The sequence below is a fragment of the Ylistrum balloti genome, unplaced genomic scaffold, assembly GCF_031769215.1.
Source record: "Ylistrum balloti isolate Yb309-2 unplaced genomic scaffold, AGI_CSIRO_Ybal_v1 Utg369950, whole genome shotgun sequence".
NCBI classification, from domain to species: domain Eukaryota; kingdom Metazoa; phylum Mollusca; class Bivalvia; order Pectinida; family Pectinidae; genus Ylistrum; species Ylistrum balloti.
Genome location: NW_026782053.1, coordinates 455,438 through 478,280, shown reverse-complemented (window position 1 = coordinate 478,280; position 22,843 = coordinate 455,438). Strand labels below are relative to the sequence as shown.

General features: G+C 34.8%; 1 protein-coding gene across 1 annotated transcript; it reads right to left on the bottom strand.

Moving 5' to 3' along the window:
- Positions 1–1,185: 1,185 nt before the first annotated feature.
- LOC132547357 (transcription initiation factor IIA subunit 1-like) lies at positions 1,186–14,903 on the bottom strand. Its single transcript, XM_060211117.1, has 9 exons — positions 14,806–14,903; positions 12,071–12,172; positions 11,655–11,787; positions 10,932–11,005; positions 10,447–10,546; positions 8,496–8,626; positions 7,353–7,493; positions 6,054–6,143; positions 1,186–5,845 (listed from the first exon to the last, which is right to left on the bottom strand). Exons 1-9 carry the CDS (start codon positions 14,824–14,826, stop codon positions 5,738–5,740), a joined length of 900 nt encoding a protein of 299 aa, XP_060067100.1. The 5' UTR covers positions 14,827–14,903; the 3' UTR covers positions 1,186–5,737.
- Positions 14,904–22,843: the final 7,940 nt, after the last annotated feature.

Here is a 22,843-nt window from a genome sequence, read left to right as displayed (position 1 = left end):
TATCATTATCTTTAATTTGGCACTAGTGAAATTAAACTTGAGTCAATGTAATTCCTTTTTGGAAGATTTGTTGCGATTCATCATAGAAACCTACCAGCTTAATATAATTACATACTCAGAGAGCAGTCTTTTAAAGCTTTTACAAAATTGACCCATGTGAAAATGAATATGGTTCAAGGTAATTTCTTTTGGTAAATTTTGTCAAGCTTATATCAAAAACGCATAGAGTAAATATTTTGATTCCAAGCCTTTTGGTTATTGAGAAGTCGGTATGGAAGTTTGAATAAATTTGACCACTGACAGGGTATGATCAAGGTATTTTCTTAAGGCAAACTTTGTTGGGCTTTATACCAAGGCAATTTTTGCCAAATATCAGAATTCAAGTGCTGTTGGTTATTGATAAGTTATTAGATTTAAAACAAGAGATCCCATAGGGATCTTGGCACCCACCATTGTTTGATCTTTATATGCTCTTTAAAAGTTGGATCTTTTCCCTTCTTTTCTCTGTTTTTTTTTTTTTTCTCTTAATGATGAAATTTGAACATTCCTTTGCAGAAATTAATGATAATCTATACCTGCCAAATCCAAAATGGCCACCTGGAAGTCATTTTGTTTCCTCTGATCAGTCCCAAAAGCAAACGATCACAAGGAAACCAAATGGAACACACGTTTGAAATTTGAGATATCCATTTAGTACTTATTCAGAAATAGCAATAACACTCTTTACTAGGCAAAATCCAAGATGGCTGCCTGTTGGCCATTTTTTTCTGATCAGTCTCAAACCCCAATTGGCACAACAAGGGACCTTAAGAATCCTTGACATGAAATTTGAGAAAGATCTATACAGTAGTTCTCAAGAAATAGTGATAACAAACTTTCAAAGTAAAAATCAAAGATGTCTGTCTGTCCGCGTTCTGTTTTTCTGATCAGTCTCATCCAAGTCAATTTGACCTATTTCAGCACTGCCTCTCACGCCCCTTAGGTTGAGAAGCATATAATTCACAACTGGTTAACCTTTGGCCATGAAAAATTACTGCAAATTTTCAACAAAATTGGTTCAGGAATTTCTGAGAGAAAAAATAAAAATGTCCAATGTTTATGGACAGACAGACCATGACTGACAATAAAAAACCACAATAGGTTACCTGTATGTTGTCTCAGGTGACTTAAACACAAAGAAAACACTTAACTCTTATACATTTTATTTTCCCCATGAAAGGTATACATATCAACCATGATCACATAAGGAAAATTACTTCAAAAATAATATTAATGTTTACACATCATATAATCATCATAACTCCTCACTAATTCTCTCTCACACCACACATTCATGTAGCATCTCACAAGTGACCTAATACCCCTGACAGCACTCCTGCCATATAGGTTAGATTAACAGGGCAGGTCTCTTAACATCTATCCAGACCTTTAAAATGGCTTACCTACATTCATTCACACCAAAAAAAAAGGGGCGGGTTTGTTATTACTGGTGAACACCCTGAAACACAGTGCCTTAATTCTCCACCATGAAACAGGGTTATTCACCTTGTCAAAATGAAAAATAATGCTTATCCTGTTATGCTGATCATGATAAGAAATATTGCTGTGAACACTAAGTGTTCACACAACCAAAAAGGATTCCTGTTCACAAGACACTAAGTCTTGATCACATGTCAAAACACTGTGACATAATTTAAGGAAACATGCCTCCACGAAACCTGTCTATACATAAAATGCACCACCTTGTATGGATATTCAGGTTTTCAATAAAATATAATCATTTTTTTATCTTATTATTATGTACATCAGGTTCTCATTCGATGATCTTTCATAACAAACATGAAATACCACGAAACAACCTCCATCACACATTCCCTTCACCCGACTCCAACTACCTCGACTAGAAATTAATGTAAACAGCTAACTACATATTTTTCAAACATCACGAAACAGTTCCGTCAGGTTTTGGAATGAATCTCTGACTACAAATCATCAAAAACATCTTACTCAATTGCAAAATTTACCTTTAACAACTGTCAAAAATATGTATAGAAAATCCAGATTTCTTGAATATTATATCAGTAAACAAAAAAATCACAACGACAAGAGCTAGTCATCGGTACGAACTGACATGAAAAAAATCCAGTATATAAAAACTGTATTCAGCCAATTCATATTAAGTTAATGCTAATGTTAAATAACTTTTTACTCGGAATATAGAAAAATGTCCAACATACTCAAGTATCGTACAGGGTGATAAAACGGTTAAGGCCTACAGTTCCCAAATTTTTGTGCCTTCTTGTACTTTTTCTGTAAGTATCAAAAAATCATATATTTCTTGTAAATCGGGAGTAATATGTGTGGTAAATGCAACTTTTAGAGAAATAGGGCGACTATTTCATTAAATTTCTTTTACCAGAGAAGTAGTGAATGTGCTTACGAAGTTTTGCAAGAAAAAGGTGATTTTTCAACACATTAAAAATATATCAAATAATTCTTTCAGACGTTTGCCTTGCTGAATAAAGATAACAAAATACCAAGAACAAATACTACAGGTAAAAGTACCATTGTCTCAATATTACAATAAAGTAACAGATTGACAGAGAGCTACAGATATGCATTTTTCAGGGCATGCTGACATGTAGGTGAAAAGTGAGTACTCCTGAGAAATATTTCAGTGTGTATTTTACTGATTCAGCAAATCAGTATCTAGGTAAACTTGTATACAGGAATATTTCAATGAAGAATTTGCATCTCTGTGCATAGTAAAGAAATGCATGCATCCTGGATTTCAATGTGAAAATATGAGATATTATATTTACATATGATAAAAAGTATTGCTGGTTATTTTCATGAGTCAGTTTTTTTTTTTTTTTTGTGAATTTCATTTCAAATCATATTTTATTTTACTAAATTAAAATTTCCCGATTTTTATTTTACTGGACATTGAATTCACTTGTATCTCATTATCTTATGAAAAAAAAATGGTCGTAAATATCTTCCCTGCAATAATAAGTCTATACAGAACCCTTTTAATATTTTCTGGATGATGAAATCAAAACCGTAACATAGTTGTATCTGTTGGACATCATGATCGATAATACAGAAGTCAGAATGTTATCTATTTTCTTTCAATCACACGCCAGTCCTATAAGCCTTGCCTTTGCATCAGTCTGATATGATAAATTACATTGTATTAAGTGAAAATGTAAAAGTGTTAAGTTTTAATCTTGTGTGATAAGTTGTATCAGAACATTCAATAACCTGTTAATCTTTAAAAACAGACAGCAATCTCTTATCCATCCTCTCTCATTTTTCAATTCACTTATTTTGGTAATTTTTTTCTCTCTCCCGTTTCTTTTTTGATGTTCTAATATAAAGTACACCACAAACTCATATTTCAAATGTCCAGAATATACTGTAGGCCCAGACCACTGGATCAAACTGTGATACTAATGGTTTATAATCTCCACCATTTACTTTCAATCACAAATTTTCATTTCTGCTGTGATTTCATGCTTGTAAGTATGAAAAATATTAAGAATAACCTACAAATGAACTCTGTATCATAATAACAGTATCAAAAATGTAACAGATGTATTCACACATATACAAAAAGTATATGTCACTTTACAGAATTAAACCCATGGTTGGGTCTAAGTAACAATATTGATTAATGTATACTCCGACTGTTTCTTAGACAAAATTTTGTTTCTCAGTTGTTATGAAACAAATGATGTATCAAAGACTGAAATGGACATCATTACTTTCACATTTTCTTCTGAAAGCAGGTACAGTTTTCTGATAAATTTCCTTTTCCATTAGCAGTTTCTTCTCAGTCTGTGAGTGTATTGCATCATAAAATACACTCAACTCCCCAACAGCAAGAGATTCCTCAGCTACTCCAAAACCCTGAAGACACTTGCTATCCTGTACACGTGAAAATCTTAAGAAAACCTCTCCAACCAGCCGATGGCCAAAGGGAAATAACTCTTAAAGTTTCAAAAAATTTTGCCAGGTTTTATATACCCCATATCCTTACTTAAACATGACGTACTAAGACAACCATGTCAACTTCACATAAAAAAAACTTCTTTTGTGACCCTGGCAATCTGACCAGGACAAGAAATTTCCTCTGAGGGATTGTGTCTTCCAACCTTGTCCAGGTAACCTCTGTTGAGGTAGACATGCCTGGATTCTTTCAGCACACCAAATATCAAATTCACAGGCACCAGTGTCTGGAACTTAAACAAGTCAAACAGGAAAAAAAGGCCACTATGCACCAAACAAAAGTTTAATGTGAAATTTCACTCTTTCTTGGTGCATATTTCTCAATTGGTCAATCCATCTCTGTAGATGGAAGTAGGACATTCAGTTCAAATATAGATCCATCAATTCGAAGTCCCAAGAGTCAGCCTATTGGCTAGTGCTTTGAACATCTATATTTAGAAATGACATACTGCCATTTTACAGAGACTTGCCTTGAACAAGCAAAATTGGTAACTTTTTTGTAAAATGCATAGTGGACTGAATTTTTTTCTGAAGTTGTTTATGTTCCAGACACAGGTGGCTGAACATCAATCCTCTATTACACTTTTTAAAATAAAACAATACATTGTGTAGTACATTAATTATAAAATCTACATGAATGCTTGTATTGTATGATTGTCTGATGTATTGTCAGCTTTGATTCCAGATTACTAGTGATAGTGTTGAAGGAGATTCAGCTAGGCAAAGATTAAGTCAACACTACTTTTGTTTCACTCTTGGTTTTAAAATATTTCAATGTTCAATATATTCCAAAGTTGTGTATCAACTCAAACAATATCAATAATAAGGAAAATTTCATCTAAATTCAAAAATGGCTACCAAAATTGTTGCATTTATTGGCAATTTCAGTTGTAATTTTCAGCTTGCTAAAATGTACTAAAAATAAAAAAAATTAAACTGATCAGCTCAATGATTAAGGGTAGCTTGATTTACTCTAAACGACACCATGAGAAATATTCATTTGGCCAAAGCAACAAGACAGCTGGCATCTAAAACTTAGCCCTTCAACAAGTATTCCAGCAATATGTGAAGGTCTTTGCAAAAATATATGGTCAACTAAAAAGCCTCAATTGGATTGTAAATGAAAAGAGCAACTTTGGAAATGTACATGAAGTTTGGTTGATATATATATGTATCTATTAAAAAAAATTAAAAAAAAGACAATAAATATCACAAAACACTAACTAGGACTACATACAAAAAATCTGCAAATATCTAAGACCAGGTCAGCATTCCCTTCTAAACAGACGTGAAAAAACATGCATATAAAATCTGTGATTTTTAACAGATAGTTGCTCCAAACACAATGACAACTCCTCCGAAGTACAAAAGTAAATTACAGGAATTGAATCGTGTTGAACACAACCATAAATGTCTCTCTTTGAAATAAAGCTGACATTAGTACATTCAGGTGTAATACCATGGAAGGGACTTTCTCCTACATACACAAGTAGTGTGACTTTTTTGTCCCTCTATCCTCTCATAGCACCTTACGAATGGCCGCTGTCACAATCTCAGTGACAAGTCTACTGAACATCCTCCCGAGGTATACTTAGCCAAAAGTCACCACATGAGCTCAGCTCTGTGAATTGATACATTAGGTCACAAGTATCCTAGGCCGGAGACTGGATATCACTATGACATGCAAGTCTGGAACAGTTACAGTCCTCAAAACTCTATTTCCAGGTCACCATTCCGCATCACCAGTAGCTTTTTGGAACACATAGTCTTTGCCATTGAGATTCATGATACCATCTTTAAGGTGAAACTTCCATTTGTTTTTGTTTCTGTTAATCTGAAAAGCAAAATTTTTCGTTAAAAGACATCAACATAATCATAACTTAAGACATGTAAAAAGCTGATTCCTTTTTGTAATAAGACGGTTGATATCATAATTAATCTAGTTGAAATGATCTCTGTTTAAAAATCCTTTCCTTGCAAGCTCCTGTGTGTTTTTACAACACTGGGAATGCTATAGATTTATGATCTAACAATGCACTTACTTTGTCATACTGACACACCACCACATTTTCTGTATCAAACAGTTCTATAGGATCCTCGTCGCTGACATCATCTTCAGAGTTCAGCGGTTCCTGTTGAAATGAAAGTCATTCACTTACTGCCTACTTCTCAACTACTTATCAGTTCTAGCAAATTGATGTAACACCAGGCAGAAACGCACAATGCTAAACAATGTGTAAATGACATATATGCGTGATAGTTACTGAGGTTGATATAAATAAGAAAGACTTCATAAGCAATGTGGAATCAGGTTTCGTTTTTCAATGACATACAAATAATAGGTGAGAATTGATTAAAACACCAGGATTGGTTGTTGATCTAACCAAAACAATCATCAATGGGGGAAAACAAAGGTCCTTGTTGGGGATGTGCACAAACAGTACATTCAATGCTGTGTATACCAATTGCTTGCATATAACAGAGTTGGAGCCTCTATTTATGTCTGATGCCACGGGCATGTGTGACAGCAAGACATAAAAGAAAACTCAGGGAGATCTTAATCACCTGGTTTGGTCATTAATAGATAATGACTTGTACCCCTAATTTCAACACTGAACATTTTTTATTAGGCCTAGTGTGAAGACAAGTGTTTGTGTATGCAAGATAAATAAATTTGGGTTAATTAAATTGGCGTATGATACAGAGCAATAAAACAGACATCAAACAACAAGAAGTACACAGGCATGAAGCAGATTGATTTTCTTCGATCATATTGTACCTATCATCAAAACGAAGAAGGTAAATATCAATAGCAAATGCTACAAGTTCTGGACTGACCTGTTCACTTAACGTTTTGATATTGATTTCTTGGCTCACAGAAATCATTTTGACTGAATTCTTGGGTGCGCACATTATGCAAGTAGAGGCATTTTTCAGTATTTTCAACTAAAAAAATTCCTGCCCACATTATGCATTTTTTTCAGGCATTGCTTCAAATATATTTGGAGTTATCTCTCCTTACACAGGCATTTCTTTACACAAATGGATAGATACTGATGTTAAGTTGACAAGAGGATAACTTGTTACTTATCAATGAAGAAAACTTTTGGCTACAAAAATTTGATCATCAACACCTGATATTGTGCAAATTGTGTTTTTGTATCTGTCTTATCACCAATGACATAAATATGTTAACAATTAATATCAATACAGCGATACAGTGTACATTCAATCATTAGTACACAGGCCTCAACTTAGTTTCTAATATACACTGATATAACTATCTTATCTGCTCAAGTGATCACATCGGGTTTATTATCTTTGATGTATGCAGCACTCACCTCTTCCTCACCGGGTTCATCATTCTCTTCATCTTTATTTTCATCTTCATTTTCTTCCTCATCATCATCATTGTCAAAATCATCCTCTTCTGAGGAGCTTGTATCATTTGCCCCATCCAGTTGGAGTATATTTTGTGGATTCTGTAATACAAGAAAACAAAAAAAAATCATCACAGAAAATTTAATCCTTTAATCAGAGATTGATCTAAAGCACAAAAAGGAGACACCAGTTGCTGAAAAGCAAAATAGAATAGAAAAGAATAAATAAAATTATCATTTTTCCCGGCTATATGTTGCATCAGTATGTAGACTGAAGAGCCAATTTTCATAAAAAAAAAAATTTCAATTCGATCTACATATTAGCCAAAAAAATTGTAAGCCACACCCTTCCTATGATACGGTAACCACTATATTGTTCAAAGTTTTTGCTATGACAGATTACAGAAGGCAATTATCATAAGTTAAAGATAAGGTTTGCAAATGAATTATGCACAAATAATCCTTTTTTCTGTTGCTGTATTTCTAAAATTAATCAGGTCATTAAGAAATACATAAAATAGCAAATATTGGACTTGTTTGGCCTGAGACCTTCATAGATTGTCTACATACAGATGTAAGGCCTGATGTTATGTACAGTTTACTGAACAATCTATGTCTGTACTGTTACAAACAGAGGGCCTTGCACACTGACAAAATTCTTAAAAGTCCTGTAATATTTCTCCTTGTAAGTTAAACAAAGCCATTCATATTGTAAAACAAAAATGGTTACCATTCCAGTATTTGACCTCGTGATGACCTATTGACCCCTGGGGGAAATAGCCTATATTAAACATCTACTATACCTTCTTGCAATTGTTGTGAAGTTGTGAAAATATAATTTGGATTCATCTTAAATGGGGAGATTAATTAAATCAACATGGAGGACAGATACTCTTAAAAACACAGTACTGGTATGCCTTTTTTTCCTTCCATCTTGCCATTTTTTTTCACCCCATATGAGCCCCATCGGTATATAAGCAGTATGGCCAACCCAGAGAAAAAAAGTTTCAGCTTGAAATCAGGAAAATATTAAGAATTACTGTATATACCCCAGTCAACATAAATTTGTCAGTGAAATTTTGGACTATTATCAGGAAATTATACCTGGGATGATGTCTGTACAACAGTAGGGATAGTGGTGACAGGTTGACCTCCGACCTGCTGGGCAGCAGCAAGTGTTGTCATCTGACCAGCTTGACCTTGATTGATGGCCTGGATGATAAACTGACCATTACCTGCTCAAAAAGAACAAACCAAAGGCCTTGTGGTATAAAATTGTGTTCTTACTTGTGTTACTTTCCGTAAAAAATTAAAAATATACCGGAAGTTGTTTTGAACCAAATGTAGGACCAATGCTGTTACTTTTAGTGTGAATTATGTTGGTTTATTGTATCCCTTGAAGAATAGAGAAAACTAAGAGAAATAATCAATCGTAACAGGCATAGGAAGTGTTTTTTTTGCTTTATTATGACATGTTAACAGGGTTCACTCATACTTAGGCTTCATCAAGGAGGGGAAACTTTACCCTCGAAGTACTTAAATTCTGGGCACATTTGTACTGTTCATTATGACATCACACCATGTGACAAAGTCCTTTGTTTTAAGCTGTTTATTAACAATTACGGTATAGTACATTTTAAGCTAACAGATGATATGATATGATAACATGATATTTAAGATATACAGTAACATGCTATTTTTCCTTCTGGCTAATCAGACGTACATGACATAAAATGAATCGCCGTATTGTTTACGAAAAGGTTTCATAATTTTCAATCAAAATATAGACTTCAATTGTTCAAGACTAAGTTGAAATCTTAACCAAAGCATAACATGGATGTCAATTCTGCTTGATATCTCAATGCCTTGTCATCTACAACCTCTGCTTCTAATAAGTTAGGTGATCAACACGGTGTTGTCCCCGTCAAACCTGCTAAGTCTTCCTTTAACATTATAATTATTTGGCCCCGAGGCTCTCGATCTGCCAGATTTAGGACCGATATTCGGCCCCATTCCCAATGCATAATAGTAACTTTTTTTCCCAATTTAGACCCCAAGTTTTCTCAATTCTAAGGAAAACACCATTATTTTTCCCAATTCTAAGGGCCCCGGGCCCCAGTCCCAAAATGGGGTGCGAGAGCCCTGGGCCCAGTATGGGTCTGCGTTTTATTTGGCGGTCTGACTGTGCTGGTTAGTTTTCTTCTGAATATTATCTCATCTAGTTGTTGTTGAGTAAGTGCCTCATATGGACATTAAATTCCCAGCTTGGTTGCCTGTAGTTTGTTTTGGTCTTGGAAAACTTCTGTTCTTTACACAGGTGTTTAATGTCTACATATGTGCATTTGCACATTTTACACCTGTACAAAATGTACAAAATATGAGTCCAGGTGTTGTATGTGCATGTCTCCATAGCTTCCTTATGTTTGTGTAGATTCTGCTGTATCTGATGTGTAGTAGTCGGATATCCCTTCCTTTAAGTTTGTTTTTCATAAAAGGAGTCTTTTTGATGTTAGGCATCGTGAGATAACATTGAGGCCCTCTGGGTAGGTTGTTCTCAAATTCTGACTCCAACTTTCTTCTATACTTAGTCGATTGTTTACATCCATGATGTCTTCCACAAAGCTTGTGACTGTGATTTAGTCACTGTTGTGTCCTGCCGTTATGAAGGGTCTCGCCACTGATTTATCAGGGTGGTGACAGATAATGCTACATGAATCCGTATGGGTGTACTTTAATAGTTTAGGTTTGTCCAATGTATTGCACATGCATTTCTTTAAATATTTTTACAGGGGAGCCTACTTATCATGAGGCTGTATCAAGTGAGTGACACTAGTCATGAAAACAAACATGAGTATCGTACATCCAGCAAACGTTTGTGAGCTGTTACTTTGGAGGGCAAGGTCTTCAGTAGTAACATTTTAAAAAGTCAGCAATGTATTTGCTTAGTGAACACAACTAGAAATTATCATGCAGTTTTTTTTAGAATTACAGATGTGTTTGTTGATAAAGATTTCTAGAAATTGACCCACTATATAGAAAGTTTACAAGAATGTACCTGTTGGATGGAGAGTCAGGCCCTGAGCAGCCAATGTCTGTAACTGTTGATGGAACAGTCCTGTTGGCAAGGCCATTGCAGCTGCAGCAGCTGATGCACTCTGAAATAGTTTTAATTGTCAGTATTCTTCGTTTTCACTGGTTACATTGTTTAGAAATCTGGTTGTTGGGAGGAAACAATTATAACAATTTTTGTACACCAAACATTTAATGCATTTGAATAAATTCCTTGAGGTATTGTAGAGCATAATTCTTCAAAAGTTAAAAAAAAAATATCTGAACTGTTTTTATAGTTGAAAAACAATTATTGAGCATCTTTAAGTCCCGTAAAAGTCACACAGCACTGAGATAAAGGGTTAAGTACTACAGCAGTCTATAAAAGATACCAGCAACAGAAATCTCCTAAACCTTGATATATTTTTCTGTCAGACTTAGGGATCAGCAATGAACATAATTCAACTGAAATCATCTTGTCCAAAAACTTACAATCTCCTGTCCTTGGTTTCCAGCAGCTATTTGTACAGGTACAGGGACAGTCTGGGCCATCCCTGCTGGTCTCACTGTAAAAAATGATTTCAAAACCATAATATACTTTTCTGAAAAAAAAATTGTGAACATCAACTACTAAACTATTTTTACAAGTGAGAATTCTACAGGATCTGTGTTAGTCACAAACATGTGGTGGGCAGGTATTCATAAAAATGCAGTACTGGTACATTGCAAATTTTTCTTTTTGGCCTCCAGTCTGCTGATTTTCTCTCTCGTCTATATGTATACTGCACATCTGACCAAAGACCCCTCTATATTTTTTCTTCTCATTCTAGCAATTTTTTTTTTGTCCTCATATAAGTCGCACCGATATATCAGCAACACATCTAACCCATAAGAAAAATGTTGTTGCTGATAATCCATAATTTTGGCATTTCTTATCGCACAATGTGTCAATATCGGGGCAATCTTTTTAAAGAATATATCTAAAAACCTGTAACGTTACACAAAATTACTGTCAACTCCGAGTTGTTTCCCCATGATTCACAGACAATAAATAAAAAGTTTACTTACATACCTGGAAACTAAAAGAGATCTTACTAGTGTGTTGAAAGAAATCTTCATTGAATTTTCTGCAGAGAATATGCCTCAAAAAAACATACTTCCCATGTCGCAAGTGCTTAATATGATACATTAAAATTTTTTTTTTGGCAAAATTACCTGCAGGTTGCGCAATAGCTGTTTGCTGAGGTGTAAACTGGGCATACTGGATGGTGGCTGGTAAGGAGACTGGCTCCTGAGGTTCTGGTGCTGCATCCAGAGCCCGGGTCTGTGTAAGCTTGTTCTCCCATAGCTGCAAAAATTAGAATTGCATAAAACTGTTTATATAATTCAAAATTTAATCTTTGATCAACAGATTATACAGTTTGCATATTCAAATTCTAAATCAACGACGAGCAAAATACAGACAAATAAAAATAATTCTACTCATATAATCTTTTCTTTCTTTGTTATATTTAACAAAAAAAAGAGCAAAATTAGTTGTTTGTAAAACATGTTCCAAGAAGCAAAATATTTCAAGATTCAAATTTTCATCCTTTAAAGTTAAACTTAGAATTGGCGGTGTCTTCCCTTACCTGTTTTAGCTCTTGGAGAACTTGTTCATCCACTCCCTCATCAAGGAATGCCTCACGAACATTGGATATCACATCATCTACTACAGATCTGTAAACACTTCCCTGAAAAAAATATCAATTACAAACTGATTAGTTCTGTGATACTGATAAATTTACTTTAAATGATGTAATAAAGAAACTCATATATGTGTATCAGTTTTGACATCTACAATGGGCAGCTCTTAGGACACACAAAAAAATTCATCATGCGATCAAAAACTTTCAACATCAAACCATACATGCACATAATTCCAATATATTTTGAACTTTTCAGTGCCATACAGGGTTTTTCTTAAGAGCCGGGAGCCGGCCAATTTGACCGGCTACTTCGATCATTTGGCTGCCTACACCAATCCAGTTCCGTAATAATGTTCCGTACACGACTACACGTTAACAGCAGGCCAGCCTCCTACTTTCACTACACAACCTACTACTAACAAAATTATGGAAAACCCTGCCATAAAAGTTCAATTCCTTTCAGATATAAGACTAAACTATCAACAATAAACATCCAATATATAAACCGTTTTCTATACACGTTTCTTGTTATCACAAGTGTCTGTAAATTGTTCTAAATTTGGTGTTGTAAGTTAACTCTTGGGCAAAACACAGTAAGCAGAATAATATGACAATTACTCAAACACAAGAAAAACACAGGAAAGATCAATCCCCATCTAACATCAATTTGTTGAGTAATGCTGGTGACGTGTAATTATGTCAGATCAATGACGCAGATCAACCATTATTTCATCTCTTGCTTTGTCATTTTCTATGTGAACATCCAAACCCATAAAATTTGAAGGGAAGAGAGAGGAGAGGGGAAGATGTGTAATGAAAGTATAATTATTATTTCTTAATCTCAATGTGGATCATAGACTGCAGGGGGGGGCTAAGTTCCTGCTTCAAACTTCTGATTGGACACTTTCTCCTGAAACTTTCTTCAGTTCACTTAGATGTGTATGTGTCTGTTACCCCTCTATGTTGTACTATCCTTATGTCATACAAAAGACCAGCAACAACCGTTCTCAAGTACAAATGTTGAGTATTAACACAAGTTAACATGTATGGCAAACACCAGGACTTCTAAAGTAATTATAATCTAATTCTGGTGAACAGTTAATGTTTCACTTTCTGTTTCATGGCATGAAACTTTCTTCAGTCCACTTAGATGCGTATGTGTCTATGAAAAAATGTCGAATTTATGAAATTAAAGGATCAATTTTATTGGACAATGAAAAAATATTTGCTGCTGGTGGTTCTCAAAGTGAAACCACACGTGAAGTTGGTGACTGCAGCCAGTTACATGAATAAAAATCATGTTGGTCTTTCATTCGAGAAAATGGTCACAAGTTGATCATTCTAAAAATACACATTCAATGGAAAGCATACTTGACACTTGTTTTTTAAGTTCAAATATTAGGGACTGCATTTAGGTTGTGGATGTTGTTTATTTTTCCTAATGAAGTCCCCAAATCTCTAAAAGCAGGATTTTTTCACATGAGAACTTAACATCCAGTAACTGACATCCCTTATCTTGCCATCAATTTTCAAATCATTACGGCACAGAAAATTCCCTAAGTCCACCAGGTGACATTTTTCCCTCTAAGAGACAGAACTGGTTTATATTACTGGTACATATTATGGCACTGGTCTATGCAATCTATCTGTGCTTTGGTCATCAATATTTTTCATACTTTTGATGTGGAGTTAGGTCTCCAACTAAACGCATCATATTGATAATGTTTTCTTTCAAACTTGTTTTTTTACGCCAACTGCGTGGCAGCTGCAGTATTGGGCAAGGCAGTAGCTACCAAATATATTAATACATAACCTGATATCAGTGAATGGGATGGGAGATACTGAACAGAATAGATAGGGATGTATTTATTTCTCGATAAATATAGTATTGTTGATTTTTAAAATGTCATGTACCCAAACTTAAATAGTGCCCGGTATGACATCCCGGATATCAAATTAAAAAACCAAACTGAAAAAAAAAATTATTTTAACATGACACTAAGTCAGCCTTCACATCATCTTGAAATATTTGAGGATTAAATCTGTATTTCTACATTACAGAATTAAACAGTGATAAATCTAGATGCGAGTTTGGAGTCCATAGAATTTTGTCGGGACTCCTAATTTCTGAAAAGACTTAAATTTTACTTTGAGGTACTCATTGATTTAAGCAATAAAATTGGAAAATTCAGTAGACTCGTGAAAGTAAATTGTGGATTGATTTCATCTGTGTATTTGTATTAAGCTGAACTGACTAATATTGCTTTCTTCAGACTGTAGAAATTGGCCAATCCCCATGCTACAACCAGGTGGCCATTACAAAAGTGATTACTACAAGGTATTTTCGATACTACAGTGCTGTACAGTTAGTGTTATTGTTACACAGACATGTTGACACAATAAGTGATGGACGTTTTAAGATTAGCTCAGATAACACAGATGCGAAAACACACAAAAGGATATTTCTAAACAAGGTCAGAAAGCGGTGTGAGGTATAATATACGTCGCGACAGTACCAGGCTTACTATTGTACGTAGAAATGCCTAGACTGCATATACCACACAGATCAGTCTTCTCACCATCACTCGCAGTAGCCGGGAGAAAATTAAAATCGTCTGATTTTGATTCATTACAGACTTGTGTGAAATATTACTAGTACAGCTGTTTTATAAACTCACCACTGGGTTAGGAGTCGCCATCTAAACAAAAGAGTGATGGCAGAATTTCCAAATAACGATATTCTCTTCTACCGTCGGGGGCCGAGAAAGCCACACTTCGCCGCCACTGCCGAGCTTTTATACGTTTCGGCGAAAGGAGCTGCCCTAGAGGGGGTGTCGAGCATTGACGTCACACACAAGGCAATGCGGATCTGCTATGTTAATAAGTAGGTCAGCAGATAGCGTTAAAAAGGAGGGAATTTTTAAAATTGATTGATTTACGCTAAAAACTAAGGACTCGTGTTAGGAAAAACTACGAGACTACTTAACTGTTACACCAGAACCCGACCAACAGGTAACGTATACAGTAGGCCGTTGTCTTGACAGGCGAAAGCACGCAGACATCCTAGGTGTAGACTTGTCGAGTCCTTAATGAACAGAGGGATGCGGAACAATATATAGGAGAGTGGTGTTACACTGTTTACGAACTGACAATGTAGATGAGGACTAACAATCACGTAAAACAAGTTAAAAACACGAATCTCCTACAGACCAAAAAGATAGGCCTAACATAGATTTAGGCTATTTAATTAGATCACAATTACCTACCGATAATTGATCGTACTTACTAATTGTGATGTTTACAAAATTTTTCATAGACATCATAGATGTTTGCCATCTCAGATTTTCAAACCAAACAACAGAAACAAAATACATAGGTAATAGATTACGGCGACGGATCTTCGTCAATTATACGTTTGATTTAAACAGAATTGTTTTTATCGCACAAAGTAAATAGATTGGAAATGATCTAAAGCCCTCACCCGTCACACAATGAGTTAGTCAATCGAAGGAATTGGAAACTGATCTAAAGCCCTCACCCGTCACACAATGAGTTAGTCAATCGAAGGAATTGGAAACTGATCTAAAGCCCTCACCCGTCACACAATGAGTAAGTCAATCGAAAGAATTGGATATTGTGAGAAGATTGAAGACTGGGCAAAACAGTGAAAGTTTGAAGAAGTCCAAACAGCAACCATTTTACATTCTCAATCCCTCACACGTGATATGCGACATTAAATTAATAAAACGCATAACAAAGACTCCGAACTTTTTAAATTCTCACATATTTAAGCGTCCATCTTTAATTGAGTTCCACAGTACACCATACAAAATATACGAAAAATCATTTCTATAAGACCTGTTTCAAATATAACAAATACATGACCACGGCTAATGATGGATAAATAACCCCAATTAAAATAATTCATTTGACAGATAGAAATAAAATTCCCTTTAAAAAGAATTCAATATGTTTAAGATTTCATGTTTCACCACTCCAAATACTATTCGGCATTCTATTCCGGATAAAAAGTTGACGTGTTGACAATAAAGTAGATGATATAGAATTTAAATAGAATGTCATTCACGAAGATTATGGGGTAATTATTGACTTCATCCTCGATACTCTAGGGATGACGATAATTGTAACGCCTGGAGTATCGAGGATGTCCTGACTACGACAGTGGGTAGGATATATTCATATGGCATCCATTTACAGATTTCTCTAAATATAAGGACGTAGATCTATGCCTAAATACTTATATGGAACAATTACATACGGTTCACTTTTAATATTGCACAAAATTATTAAATGATTATTACCACCTTCATCACTTTTAAGTTGGCTAGATATAAATTAAAATTAATTGGTCAGTGTGTTGCAAACTGCCGCTTCTCAAATTAGTCATTTCTTTCTTCAAAACATGGTGTTCTTTTTATTTTTTTACTTTTTGTTTTTTTATTGGTAGGTACTAACTGGGCGGGAGTACCTACCTTTCAAATTATCTTCTACCGTTAGTTAGGATCAATAATTTTATATACATAACTATCAGTATTACATCCTGCTACTTAAATATTTTAACAAAATTGACAAACCGTCTTTTCCTATAATTCACACTCTAAAAGACTATTTTGAAAATTAATTAACTTCTTATAAACGTAAATAGAAATTTTAACAATATATTGAAGTTTGATCGTAGCTCGACGAGTCACTTTTTATGCATTCGGAACGTAAGGGAAATAACTCCTGATGTCCGCCTTGGGACAAATTAAAATATCTGATTACAGTAACGACCCAATATAGTACTGGCATTCGATTTATTTTGATGAGATGGGAATTTTTCAAACGTTCCAAAAAGAAAATCTCAACAAGCTGAATACATATAGGCGGACCCAGAGGTGCGCGCGCCCCCTCTAAAACTGACCATAATTTGCAAGTGTGAAAGTGGTTTCCCAGCTATAAAACCTGACTCAGGTTTGCTGATCCTTTTTGTGCACAAGGCCCTTACAATTTCGTAGTAAATGAAGCATGACAATCGAAGACAAACTGGGTTATATAAATTCAATATATTTCAATAAACCAGAACAACTCTCACACCCCAAATGATTACTTTACGTGGTAAATTAATACTTCATTAATCTACACTCCGAACGAAGTACAAAATATCTACTCAACTGGTAAAGACGGACGGACAGGCACATTTGATGTTTAGCACTGTCTTATATATCGACAGAAGAACATACCGCGGAATAGAGATTTAATATATGTATCGTCCGTCTCACATACAACTCATCAAAAGTACCATGTAACGAAATCGATAGACACAAACATTGCCCACTTGACTAAGTAACAAACAGAAAGAGATTTAGTCAAATGGCAAATGTTCTGACAAAATAGTTAACATATACTATACGGAGTGTCAGTGATCACGAAGTTTCTACAGAAAGCTTTTTTCTTTGACATATTGATACAGTAGCAGACAAAACACAGACCATACATACAGGCATACATATATACAGACAGACAGACAGTCTTGTAAGAGCAGACAGACAGACAGTCTTGTAAGAACAGACAGACAGACAGACAGGCCATTAACTGCCATTATTAAAATATTAGGAAGAGGCTTTCGCTAATTGGAAATGTATTGACCATCAAAATTGCTGATTGGCCCACTCTGAGTGTCAACAACCACTAACTTATCGTAGCAAGCGTCTTCCTTTAATATTTAGAGACAGAAAAGCGATTTACAAACACTGTCATGGAAGAAAGCTATAATACACATACATACGTGCATCTTTTAGTCTGACCACTATGCCTTCGTTATGATTGCGACACCCACAACCCGGTAATGACACCTACATAGATATTTACCACGCCCAAGTTTTATCTGAAACATTTACGTTCTACGGTGATGATGATGATGATGGTGATGGGTTTTCGTCTCCTTGACTCCAATCGACGTGTGTCGATTGTCTGGCGACGTGAAGGGGGTGCTCCCCTCATGGGTTGGAGATGACTCCCTGGTCTGAAATTGATCTTGTGTTGAGGTGTCTGGACTTCCGGCGGTGGGGTTTGGGTTTGTCTTCTGTCATTTACGTTCTGCTTCAGTTAATATATGTATAACATTCAGTTCATAATGAGGTTATGGGTACAACTTCTCCAACGTCAGATGTCGTATCTATGACAACACCAAGGTCAATCACGTGAGGAACCGTTGGACATGTTGAAAGTCCATTGCTTAGTGTTGCTCACTTTTTTAAATGATGTTGTTTAACTGGTTCAACATTTCTGCTCGAAGAATGACCAGCTTGTTGAAATAAATTGATGTTGATGTCCACTATTACGGTCTTTCGGCCTTTCAGCGGACGAGTTGTGAGAAAGACTGGCTCGCAATACTTGAATTCTCTAACGTAACGTCAGATTGAGATTGTATAACGGAAGTCGTCTGCAAATGGACCAAGGTCAGTTCTGTGCTTAATATATTACAATGGACTGGGCCTTGGACTCTACAAACCAACGTTTGAGGGTGGGGGATATCGATAAAAAAGAGAGAAAGAAAAAAGATGAATAAACAAAAAAAAAAGAAAATGAGGAGAAGGGAAAACATGAAATAAATTTCTAAAAAAATTGAGACGCCTGCAGACTTTCCAGTGAGCAAAAGAACTTAAGTATTCCGATATCAAAGTATTAATGATTGCATTAAGGAAATTAACTATTTCATTGTGTTTACCGTTTTCTAAAAAATGAAGAGAACGTAATTCCTGTGTTGGCACTTAGAGGTGTGAAACACAAGAGCTAACAACAGTCATTCGGGAATTCATATTATTGGAAGAGGAGCGTTTCTGTAGATGAAAAAACAAAAGAACATATTACTACAATAATATTAAGGTGTAGACTTGACTTTAAAGCTTTGTCATTCATAACGACAATCAATGCCATAACATGACAATTCTTTGATTGAGTTAATTAGATTTGAAGTAAGTGCCTGCGTACATATACAACTTTTATACCACCGATAATGGGACCATGGATGAAACAGAGTCGAGGAAAACTATTTTGGACCAACGGAAAGTCTTGTATACATGCCTAAATTACGGGCCTTGTTTCTGATCAACGTCACTGAATTCTTGTTTCGGAACAGCGTTTTGGTGAAACAGATGTATGAGTCTTTTAAAGTGACTTTTATTTATCAACTTCATAGGTTTGTGTGGTTTGTTATACATTTGATTTGTATATGTTTGAAAGTTTTCCGCTCTATTACACGTAAATCCGTGTTATTAACCGTATGTGCAGCATAAAGGGAGATAACTTTATAAAAAAAATGACCATTTCTCCCTGTCCAATGACTCAATTATTTCGTTCATTCACAATTCAAATCGGTGTTGTTACGCTTGTCAGTTTATTTGTATTGCTGCCTGTAAAAAAATGAACTTGGCGTTATGCATTACTAGTTAAGGTTTATTTAGGACCATTCACCAAAGTATCGACCGTAATGGTCATTGGTCAAGCGAGGTTTTATTTTTTTAAAAATGACAATGATTTCTAACACTGATTAACGCAGTAGACAAGGAGTTAATGAACGTTTGTGGTGACTATACGAAGGACACTGAAATTAATATAAAGATACTCTGTAGAATCTAATGTAAATGAAATGTGTTTTCTTGAAATTAGACGTGGAAAAAACTTCAAGAAAGTGATAAAAAGTCTTGACATTTCATCACTTACTTAGGGTCTAGTTTATACGTTATACCGGGTTCGGTAGACGACTAGACCACAGGTACTAACCGTGTCTGCCAATATACTCGTAAGTTACTCTATTGGCCTAAGAAAACGGCAAAATTTCGGGAAACTTGTGTTGGTCAATAACCCGTCAAAGATATCTCGCTAAGAATAGTTTGAATGCACAGATAAATATATGTATTTTTCTTTAATTTGGTACATGTATATTCACTATATTGTTATATACAAACTATATTAGATGGTTAATTTGCTAAACATATATTAGAATACTTTAATTGTTATATTGTACCTTAAGAGCTATTTCCCTTATTATGTTAATTCCGGATATTTCATTCCGTATTCTTTTTAATTTAACTATCATTTACTTTTTCCGGATATTTGTTTTTTTTTATATTATGTAATCTTTGTCATAAAAAAGTTTGAAAATACAGAAGTTTGAGAGCCAAAATTGAGATGAGTCCTGTCTTGAATGTTTTCCTGAAAAGCACAATATATAATACCCTAAAACTATCGTCTCATTTCATCAACCATCGTTAAATTATTAAATTCCACTTTGTCAGACGCTCACTAGGCAGCAAAATCAGCCGATGAACCCTTACCTTAATAAACACCATTACATGACATGTACGCAATTTAACTCACAGTAAATGAGTTACTGATAAAGAGTGTTCATTTACTTGATGTTTATCTTTATTTCTTACGTTATCCTGTCAAACACCCAAGCTTAAATCTAAAACTTCCGGTACACAATCTTCATGAAACCGACATTTTGACTCAGAGAAACAGGAAAAGTCTTTTGTAAGCATGACACTGAGTGCGCTAAATTTTGAAAACTCGGCTTTGATTGGTCTGTTAAATTAACAACACCAATTTGCATTTTCTCAGGCAAGACGGTGTACCGTGAGTTTTAAATTTGGTCTGTGATGTGATCATTTGTGAGCGTTAAATAGTAAGAATATGAAAGCTACATGGAAATCGTATGACATAAATAAGATTTTGAGGCCTATCCAGAAATGATTGATGTGCTGCCTTTCACATATATATACATGTCCAGATACTGTGGATGTGTGTTTTGTATTCTTTTGAAATTTCTTATTTTATTTATTTGTAATTCTCATATCTTAATAATTTGAAGGTTATGAGTGGGGGAGAGTATCGGTTTAATATTTGTTACGGAACTATACAAACGAGTAATTAGTAACATACAAATCATTAAAAATAGTCAGATAGGAGATAAGAGAGCCTCGAATATCCCGACCAGAGGTTATGATATAATTTACTGAGGCGTTGCGTGATGATATTTCCTGACTAAATACACATAAACAAGTGATTTGTAGGGGGATTGCATGTGAAATATATTGTGTGACCTACTTGTCCATGGCGGTTGTCGTGAAGAAGAAGAAGACGCTCAGCATTCCGGAACATTTGATCGTATCAAAAATGTTGTAAGCAGGGTGTGGAGTGATGTGATATACTGGGATCAGCAGGTTATCTGTTTCTGTATATGATTAGTCAGTCGGTCAAAGCCGTCTACAGTTTTCTGTCGATTTTAATGAAAATCCATTCATGCTGATGCACCTAAGTTATGCATATTTTAATTTTTTTTTATTCTGACCCTTTCGTATAGACATGTACATTATGTCAATTGGTAGTAATGATATGTGTGAAGTGTTACACTAAATATCTTTATTTTAGCGAAAGGTAAGTAATTGTCTTATTCGCGAATATATACATAATTTCGCAAATATCACGCTACAAAAGTAATTTATTTCAGGACATTAGCAAAAGTATATTTGCGAGGGTTTTTAATTCGCGAATGATGCAGTTCGCGAATAAACGCGAGATATAATCCTCCACGAAAAATAAGTGATTTACAGTATCGAAATCCGCCTTTACATATCTGGAATCTTCAAACTCGTTTTCAAGGACCTGAAATAGCCTAGTCGCTATTATGATTCAGCTATCTCATAGTTATAACATTGGTATCTCTTAAATGACATTTGTGTCTCGTAAATACGAGAGGGCTAAGTCGTTATTACGACTTCTTGCGTCATAAGTCGTAATTAGTATTTGTCAGGTACCTATTTCGTAATTACGGAACAATTAATTCGTTATTACGAGATAACCAAGTCATAATTACAGTGAACGACATTAGATTTATCACTTTATGTGACACTTATCATCTTTCATATTTCGAAGCATTTTTACAAATATTTTGACATAATCCAGATCAAGCTGAATTTTTCGTTTAGAAAATATCTTCACTTTTAAATCGGTCCAGACACGAGCTCATTAATGAATTCATAACATATAATGAAATATGAAAAAAATCTGCATCAAAAGATGAAATCGTTCACATTTCCGCAAACATTTCTGATAATGTTTTGAACGTCTCATCTTTTTCTATAGAAAATGAAAACAAACACCTCTTTGCAATGAAGATGATTTATTGGAAAAACTGATAAAGAACTGAAAAAAGGCGAAAACTTTGCAATGGGACTGAGAATACTTAAAGCTATGGAAACATTATTTATATTCGGAAAAAATTGTTTGATAAAAAAAAGAAGTTTCTTTGTAGTAACTGAAAAATGATTGAATAATCAAACAATAATGAATATTTGAAATAGCTTGGATTAATTGATAAACAAATATAACGAAAATGGTAACTACAGAGATATCAACAGTTATAATGCGTGTACGTAAAATTTTGAAAATGTAAAATATGGTACTTCAAATGGGTTGGTGAAAAGAAAACTAACTACAGAAAGTGTTTCATTGTGAAGCATATGAAGAGAAAAATGCATACATTTGTTATGTGACAAATATGGACATTTTGTGACATACTAAAATTGGTGTCGTTAGTTTAGTATATGGGCTGTAATAGCTAATGAATAACTCATTGAACAACATACGGGAGGCCCGTTGCTTGCCATCGAGAGTAATCAGTGTCAAACGTCTTACCCAAAGACACAACCA

What these genes read in the sequence shown, in the direction of transcription:
- LOC132547357 (XM_060211117.1), bottom strand. Translation starts at nt 14,826, where the DNA reads ATGGCGACTCCTAACCCAGTG. An exon ending in TTGTACAGACATCATCCCAG is followed by an intron (nt 7,494 to 8,495) that starts GTATAATTTCCT and finishes CTTGTATTACAG; the next exon opens with AATCCACAAAATATACTCCA. An exon ending in TGGTGTGTCAGTATGACAAA is followed by an intron (nt 5,846 to 6,053) that starts GTAAGTGCATTG and finishes TTTGCTTTTCAG; the next exon opens with ATTAACAGAAACAAAAACAA.